This window comes from Melopsittacus undulatus, chromosome 1, assembly GCF_012275295.1.
Source record: "Melopsittacus undulatus isolate bMelUnd1 chromosome 1, bMelUnd1.mat.Z, whole genome shotgun sequence".
Classification (NCBI taxonomy): Eukaryota; Metazoa; Chordata; class Aves; order Psittaciformes; family Psittaculidae; genus Melopsittacus; species Melopsittacus undulatus.
The window spans coordinates 21,041,775-21,050,629 of NC_047527.1; the positions used below are offsets into that span (position 1 = coordinate 21,041,775).

Here is an 8,855-nt window from a genome sequence, read left to right on the forward strand (position 1 = left end):
GAGGCAGAGTTAGGAGCAGTCTGGTATGGAGTGGTTGGAGAGGAACTGACAGGGAAAATCCTGAAATTGGCTGAAGAGGTGGCACGGTATGAATGGCTGCAGGCAGTGTGGAGCAGGTTCTGGCAGGATGACTGGGAACAGCCATGGGGAGAGGCTTTCACAGAGCACAGATGTCACGGGAAGGAAGGTGCATTAAGAAGTATTAACAACTGGTGCGTGTGCCAAGGGCACATGAGGTTGGGTGGCAACTGGGAAAGGCGGGCTGTGAGGACTAATAAAGAACTGCTGCTGGAAGTGGTGCTGCAAGCACCACTGCTGGTGATCCAGCAGAACTCACAGCAACAACAGCAAAGAGCCAAGAAGTCTTACGGGAAGCCAAAGTGAACATAGTTAAGGAGGTAAAGCAAGGACAGGAGGAGACAAGAGCAAGAAAATAACAAATTGGGATAGCAGGAGCTGATATTGCAAGTCAGCCTGCTGTTATTTTCTCATAGTTATACCACAGCAGTGGCCAGAAGTACCCATCAGTGTTGGCTCACATCTTACTTCATGTTGCATAAACGGAGACAGACACAGCCAAAACTGCAAAGTATTTACAACAGCCTCACTCAGTGTCCCCTAAAGTTGCCCTTATGACAAATCCAAAAGGCAAGTGATCCAGCTCAAACATTGCTATACTTATTTCTTCATTTTTTGATTTTACATGAAACTAATCCTGTTTTCTCCAAAAAACAGTTGCTTTCTTCTAGAAAATTACTGCAGGATCCCCTTAGCATCCCCAAAGAGTCCAGCACACACCTCCACCATCTTGCCACAGCAAGCAAACTAAAAATGGTAACAGGATTTCACGTTACAGACCTTTAATTCACCTTCGCCACTAGATTTTTAACACTAAAGCTCTCACGCTATCAGTAAAACTTGTGTATAGGCATTACATACATGTCAGAGTGAAAGGAGTGACAAAGATCTGCCTAATTTTCTGGTGTCATACAGGAAGAAGCTATTGGTTTTGTCAGTGTGTTTATCACAGAGGGTTAAACTGTAATGCTGGTGCAACTCCTACAGATTTAGTTTCAGGGGCAGTAAGATGCTTCAAAAGCTATTTCAAAACGTTTTATATAAAAACGATTACAATCACAAAAAACCATGACAGAACCTGTGCCGCAAACAGGAAACATTGGATTTCACCAAGAACTATTAGGTAACAATTCCACAACCTCTATTTCACCCAGAACAGATGCAGAGAGATGCACTGACGAGCCCAAAAGTCTTTCCCCAGCTGTGCCTCATGTGACGGTAGCACCTTTTGGCAAAGGAGAGCATGTTCTGGGAGTCAAGCAGCATTTTTTCCTGTTGATTTCAGTGGGAAACAGACAGTAAACATACTTTCTCCCGTCAAGGCATTCAGAGATGTGGAATCCAGTGGAGTAAATTGTAAACACTTATTTGTTGCTATTAGTGAAAAGGATTTGGATCATTCTGAAGGAAATTCTCTTTTGGGAATCCCCTCTAGATAAGGCAAGACAAGCCAATCTGTTTCCTGGCAGTCATGGCCAGCAGGCAGGCAGGTACCTGGGTTAGGGAACAGGAACAGTTGTGGGAGTCACAAGCTGTTTTATCAGACATGACAATCCCGGAAGCTGCAAGAGTGAGAAGAGAGGGATCCCAACACTGCCCAGTGCAGGGGGCACAATAGGCAAGCACATCCCACCGGATTCAAATAGGCTAAAAACATGAAGCCAACTAACAGAAACACCATGTATCAGTGAAATGCTGGAGTTAAAGCAATACCAAAAAGTGTCTTCCTGGGAATAAAACTACCATTGTGCTGCTGATATACCCATCTTTGAACTAATTAAGAATTGGTTTCTATTTTTTACTCAGCGCTCATGTTTTGCAATTATTCTACCTTCATTCTTCCTTCAGGCTGAATAAACTGCTCATTTGTTACTATTGCAGCATTTTTATTTCACTTTCAGACAAACCCAAACATTCTGGGAGGTTTCCGGGCAAGTTACAGGAGGACATGGTTTAATGGAAGTGTCCCTGCCCATGGCAGAGGGGTTGGAACTAGATGATCTTGAGGTCCTTTCCAATCCTAACTATTCTGTGATTCTATGACATAACCTGCTGTCAGACCCCTTCTGCTAACTGGGACTGGCTGACGAGGGGAATAAGGCGTATTTAAGAGTACTATTGAAAAAGGGTAAACCAGGAAGACATATCTTAGAAGAACAAAAAATAAATAAGTAGAAAAATGCCGTGAGCAAACGAGGCTGGACTGCCGAGGCGGAGGAGGGGAGAGCTCTGAAGCGAGGCTGGGTAGCTAGAACTGCAACTGAGCCATACCGAAGAGCAATAGTTTGTATCGCAGGGGAGCACCAGGCACAAGCAGCGCTCCCCAGCTGCAGGCTGGCTCGGGCTCCCGCGGCTCAGCTGCCAGCACACGCAGCCACCGCCTCTGCTTTTATTCAAACTTTCTGACAGGAAAACGAACCCGCCCTCAGCTCTGCACCGAGCAGAATACCTCAACAGCTCTCGCCCTTCCCAACTGCCGCAAGCTGCAGCACCGCAACCAGCGGGACCCGGCTGACCGACAGCTGCCGAGTGGGCAGCTGCGCGACCCCGCGGGCTCGCCCACCCGACCTGCTGCACAGGCGGCCGCCGCTGCGGGGCTGGGCTGGGCTCGCTGGCAGCACTGAGGGCCAGGCTGGAGCCCTGCCTGCCAGGCCTTCAACGGGACGGGGTGAAGCCCCGGGGCAGCCGCCTCACGGCGCGGTTCCCGGGCACGCCCAGGCGCGGCGGGGGAGGCCGGCGGAGCCCGGCGGGGCTGTGCCGCACTCAGCTCCCCCCGGAGCGGCCCCGCTCCACCTCAGCCCGGCGGGAGGGCGGGGGCCGCGCTTCCCCCCCCCCCCCCCCCCCCCCCCCCACTGCCGCGTGACCTCATGCTCGAGGAAACGCCAGGAGCCCTCACGCGGGGGGGCGGGGGGGAAGGAGAGGGGCGGGGCCGGCACTGACTCAGGCGGCGGCGGGGACTTACCGCGCGCCCAGCACACGCCGCGCTGACACACTGGCCACGCTGCGGGGCAGCCGCCGATCACGCGCGGGGGCCGGGCGCCCATTGGCAGGCGCCTCACACACCTTTGCCGGTGATTGGCGGAGGGCGGCCGAGAGCCCCGCCCCCTCCCCCCCTCTCCGCGCGCTGGTCCGGGGGAGCCGCCACCTGAATGGGGAGCGGCGAACAAAAAGAGGAAAATAAAGGCAGCGTGCGGAGAGCGGCGGCGCGCGCCCGGCAGCGGCGGGACCGGCACCGGTGAGCGAGCGGCGCCCGCAGCGGGCGCGGGGGAGGTGGAGACCCCGGGGATGGCGCGGCGGGGCAGCAGGAGGGGACGCGCGGCAGCGGGGTGGCGGCACGGGCGAGAGGAGGGACCGCGGGCAGCGGCACGGGCTGAGGCGGTGAGCCGCGGCTGGGGGACCAGGGCTGCCGGGCGGCGCGAGGGGAAGCAGCGAGGGAACCCCCGCGGGAGAGCCCCCAGGAGGCGGGCGAGACGAGCCAGGATCCCGTTGGCACACACTCGCCGGTGTGCGTGCGAGCGGGCGAGCCCGGGCGCGCCCCGCTCGAGGGAGCGGCGGGATCCACGGCCGCTTGTGCCTGGAGGCAGCGGGGAGCTCAGGGAGCGGGGGATCCCGGCGCGGCGGGGTCAGCCGAGGCCAGGCGGCAGAAGGGGGTGGGCTACTCGGGAGCCGGGGATGGAGCCGGCGCTGCCGGGAAGAGCCGGCCCCCCCGCTGGGCGCTGGCAGGGCCGAGCCTTGGGCCCGCGCTCCCTGGGGATGCCGCTCCGCTCCCCAGCCCAGCCCCGCCGAGCAGACGCGGCTCCCCCGGCGCAGGGGGCGGGGCGGGGCGCGGCCTGGCGCGCGGCGGTGGCGGGCTCCCTTCCTGCCGCCTGCCCGAGGGCGGGGGCGGCCGCGCGGGGAACTGGGTGAAAGGTCGGCGCGCGGCAGTACCCGCGCCACCGCGCGGGCGCTGATCACGCTTTGTTCACATGTACCCCCCCGCCTTCCGCCCTCGGGCCACGCCTCCAGCGGCGCCGGCCAATGGGCGCCGACGCCGCGGGGCTCGGGGAGCCAATCGGGAGCGCGGGGGCGGGCAGCGCTGGCGGGGTGCGTTGAGGTGAGCGTGGCTCGCGGCCAACGGGCGCTGCCGTGGGCGCTGCTGGGGACAGCCGGGGCCGCGCGCCCCTGCCTCCCACACAGCGCCTCTCACCCGGGCCGCGTCTGGCAGAGACGCGGGGCTCCCACCCGCGGGGTCCCGGCGGAAGGCTGCGTTGGTGATGATGGTGATGATGATGATGATGGTGGTGCACCCTTAGGAGGCTCTGCCTGGGTCGCCTGTGTGTGCTGACCGGGCAGATAGTGACCAAGTCGGTGGTTTTCCTTGCGTGTACATGTGCGGGGGAGACACCTTTTGTGTATTTTCTGGAACGTTTTTATTGTTTAAAAGAAGGTGTGCATCGGTCAATACAGCCCTTCCTCGTGTCTCAAAATAAGCACAACACCGAGGGCTGTGTTTAAAGCAAAAATCGGAGGGTGGAATGGGGGAGGAAGCTTTGGGTTTTTGGGGTGAAGATTTTATTAAGCTTTCAAACACAAAACTTGCGATGTGGAATACCTTAAAGTGTTGCTGAAGATTTGGGGGGAGTTCTGTCTCAAGAAAATACATAATCTTCACCAGATGTCCAGATTTCTCTCCTAACAGTTTCATTAAAATGTTATTTATGTAAGAAAGGAGGCAGGGAAATATAGGCATACCCTTCACATGACCAAGTGTATTTGTCTTGCACAGGTTGGTTTGTTTGGTTTTTATGGTGCTTTATTTTATGAGTAGCTGCAGAATATTAAAACTTGGTATCATGTTTAAAGTTCCCTTTTCCCCTCTAACCAAAACAGGAGTAAGAAATGGACATGATGACTGAGAAACAGAGAGATAGTAGGTATTTCTGGAACAAGACTCCTGAAAAAAGTGATTTTGAGGCTGTAGAAGCGCTTATTTCTATGAGCTGCAATTGGCAATCAGACTTCAAAAAACATGCAGAAATGAGACCTATAACTCCAGCATCTGATATGTCAGAAGAGAGCGATGAGACTTTGCTTCCTGGAGCAGCAGACTTCAGTGCGATACCAGCTTTTGTAAGTGCCTGGATTTGTACGTGTGCATGCTTGTTTTTAACAACCAGTGTAGTGATGTGTTAGTAACGTGCCCTCCTCCCCTTGCTCTGCCTCTCTCCTCCACACAGTGCCTGACTCCCCCATACAGCCCTTCCGACTTGGAGATGTCGCAGTTGGTCCACCCTGGCAAGTTGCTGGCTGAGGCTGCCAAGTCTTCTGTGCCTACCTTGCCTCAGAAAGAGGTGGAGAAGCCCCTGAAGGCTCAGGCAACGAGTGTTATTCGCCACACGGCCGATGCCCAGCTTTGTAATCGCCAAACCTGCCCGATGAGAACCAGTGTGCTGAAATACCCGGATGGTGTTTCGAGGGAAGCAGGCAGTAACCAAAACACGAAAGCAGAGCATTCAGGGTGTTCTGCCATGGTGCTGAGCAGAGCCAATGATGAGAGCAGCGAGCTGCCAGTGGTGGAAGGGAGAACTGCTGAAACAGCCATCGGTTCAGTGGCCCTCACAAAGCCCTTGGTCAGCAGCAGGCATCAGGCTGTCCCAGTGGTCCCGCCGTGTCCTGCCCAAGGCAGTGGAGCCCCCCCTGTGCCTGTGATTTGCCAGATGGTCCCTCTGCCTGCAAGCAACAGCGTTGTGACAGCCATGGTGCCCAACCCTGCGCCAAATCAGCAGCCAGCTCTGTGTCAGCCCATGGTCTTCATGGGTACCCAAGTTCCCAAGGGCGCTGTTATGTTTGTTGTGCCCCAGCCAGTTGTGCAGAGCCCCAAGGCTCCCATTATTAGTCCAAATGGCACAAGACTCTCTCCCATTGCCCCTGCTCCTGGCTTTGTACCTTCTGCAGCAAAAGCCACTCCTCCCGCTGATTCTTCGAGAATAAGAAGTCACATTTGCAGCTACCCAGGATGTGGGAAAACGTACTTCAAGAGCTCACATTTGAAGGCCCATGTCAGAACACACACAGGTTGGTTATTGTTGCTGGATGTTAAAAACTAATGTAGAAAATTGTGGTTACATACACAAGGTAGTAAGGGTCTAGCGATTACTGAATTTGTTCATGGAACAAATTATGGGGCAGCAATGAAATCCTTTTTATGGCCAGTGTGCATTATAATGCTGCCTAATCTCTGACAGGAAATGTCCCGCAGGGGAAATTGACTCAGCAGTTTGCGTGTGCTGGACTTGCTTCATGTCAGAGGGCACCCAGTAATGCTTCTGATGAGTGTAGAAGCAAAGCCTTGCCAGGTGCAGAGTCTGCTTTTCCAGAGTTAAAAGATGCCTCATTAGGCTTCTCCTCAAAAATGCTTTTGTTAGAAGTGGGTAAAACTTAAAAGAGATCATTTTATGAAAGAACGTAGGGATCTACTTCAAACTATTCCTGCCTTGGTGATTTTAGAGTAACTACTCCATGCCTCAGTTCTTAATTCCAGCAGCAGAAAGAGTCACATGTCGTTTAGCACAGGCTCATAGTGCACAACCAGAGCTCTGTACACAAAGCATTCTTACTGATTGTGTTTCAGAGGGTAGTTTTAGGCGTGCTGAGTTGTCACAATCTGCAGTTCACGTGGGGCTGAATTAGAATAACTTGTCTGGAGATGTAAAGAGCACTTCAAATTGTTTGGTTCCAGAGAGTAGTTAACCCTTTGTATTGCTTAGCCTTAAGGATGGTGAGTCTGTGCGTTTAAATATTGGTATGTAAACAATTTTTCACATTTCATGTATCTAATTAAGTAGATTCTTTTTCAACTGTCATGATAGGAGCTTTTCTTTAAAAGAGTCAAATTCTGACGGTCAAGGCAGTGGAGTTTGCTGCTCACTTAGTACTCATAGTGGTTTCTTCCTCTGTAATTCTTTCAGGAGAAAAGCCATTTAGCTGTAGCTGGAAGGGCTGTGAGAGAAGGTTTGCACGGTCTGATGAACTGTCTCGCCATCGCAGAACGCATACTGGGGAGAAGAAGTTTGCCTGCCCCATGTGTGAGCGGCGGTTCATGAGGAGTGACCACTTAACGAAGCACGCCCGGCGCCACTTGTCGGCCAAGAAGTTGCCCAACTGGCAGATGGAAGTGAGCAAGCTGAGCGACATCGCTGTGCCTCCCGCAGCAGCCACTGTGCATTGAGAGGGCTTGTGCTGAAGGCGGTGGAATTAACTGTTGTCACTGGGATGTGCCAGCTGGAAAAAGGCTTTTTCTCCCAGTCTGTGGTTCTCCCACACCGGCTGCTGATGGCAAGGCAGCAGGGAGGCAGCGGCAGTCTGTGCTCCTCACAAAAATGTTGCTGGGAGAACTGGTGGCTGACTGGACCAGAGGGTGTCTTTTACACTGGTAAGGAGAGAGAGAGAGAGAAAGGGAAGGTTCTGGAGCACAGCATGTGTTAGTTCTAAATCTTGCAAATTGCTCGTAGATACTCGAGGTCAGTCACGTGTAAGTGTTGCTGAAGGTTTGCTGCTGGCACTTGAGACCAGCACCGGTTCTAACTTCCTGTTGTCAGTCTTCAGTGCAGCATGGACTAGGAAGACAGCAGCATATGGGCGCAGGCATGAAAGCCCAGATTGCACCCATGTAAAATAATCTAAATCAGTTTTTCTGCTTCTGCCACCTTTTCCTGGTAGGAATCTTTTTCTCCTACCCATTTTCTGGCTCCATTGTAACCAATGCTTTGGTGCCAAACTCCTGGAGATTTGAGACCGGTGCTCCAGCACAAGGTGTTGGACACAGCCTGGTCTGGAAGGGCTCAGGGTGGGCACCCAGGGGCACTGCCCGGGAGATTCTGAACCCTCGCTAGCTTTGATAATGTCCCAGCTTCTCTGGCAAGCTTTGTGCTCCTTCAGCTGGTTGTACCTGGGCATGGGGCAATGCTTCTGCTCCTGTGTTGTTTTCATTCACCCCCTCTCACAGCTGTGTTCACTGCAGGAACACAGGGCACTTTTAAGAGAAATGTTGTAACTGAAACTGCTCGGGTTGGTTAAGGGAGAAACCAAGACTCTTGGGCTTCTTGAGCATGTTATTCTTTGAGAGATGGTTTATACAAAAAATGAAATGGATATATTATGTATTGTATTAAATTAGAAAGTTGTGATTTGAAAGGTAAAACAAGGCAGTAAAGACACCAGCCTAGAATTTAAACTGTAGCTTTTGTGACAAATAATGCATCAGCTTTCACTATCTCTATTTTATCATTTTATGTTGAGGACACCTACCAGAAAGTGGACAAATTTGACAATAGTGTATTAGATACGCTTTTTGTGACTACTTTAAAGATTTGCACATTTCTTATGTTGTACTTTATACTTTGTTTACAATAAACCCAATTTTCTTTAATACCACCTTCTCTTGTTTTTGATTCATAGCAGAACTTTTTGCAAGGAAAACAGGGTGGTGGGCAGGCAGCATGGTTCTCTGCCTGCTGCTGCCTCTGCCGGGCACTGGCTGCTGTTCCTGCTGCTTGGCTCCTGCCTGCAGGGATCCAAAGTTTTGCAATCACTGTCTGTTGACTCCAGCCCTTCCCACAGGGTGTTTAGGACAGGGGCACTCCTTGCCTTGCCCTGCCTGATGCAGTGCCCTGTGGAGGGAAAACCTGAGTCACTGCCCTTTCTCCTTGTCCCAGGTGATACACCACTGCAGCCCAGTGCTAGCGAGACACTTCCCTGGGAGTGTGAGACCTGCTCTGCCATCTTGCTTCAAGGGATTT

At 53.0% G+C, this 8,855-nt stretch overlaps 1 protein-coding gene across 2 annotated transcripts; it reads left to right on the forward strand.

The window, feature by feature from the left end:
* The first annotated feature begins 3,062 nt into the window (after nucleotides 1-3,062).
* On the forward strand, nucleotides 3,063-8,490 carry KLF10 (KLF transcription factor 10). 2 transcript variants are annotated; one of them, XM_034066776.1, is made up of 4 exons: nucleotides 3,063-3,313; nucleotides 4,948-5,187; nucleotides 5,295-6,132; nucleotides 7,026-8,490. In XM_034066776.1, exons 2-4 carry the CDS (start codon nucleotides 4,957-4,959, stop codon nucleotides 7,283-7,285), a joined length of 1,329 nt encoding a protein of 442 aa, XP_033922667.1. In that variant the 5' UTR covers nucleotides 3,063-3,313; nucleotides 4,948-4,956; the 3' UTR covers nucleotides 7,286-8,490. The 2 variants fall into 2 exon arrangements, with proteins under 2 accessions (XP_033922667.1, XP_033922673.1); XM_034066782.1 differs by lacking the exon at nucleotides 3,063-3,313 and adding an exon at nucleotides 3,436-3,456.
* Nucleotides 8,491-8,855: the final 365 nt, after the last annotated feature.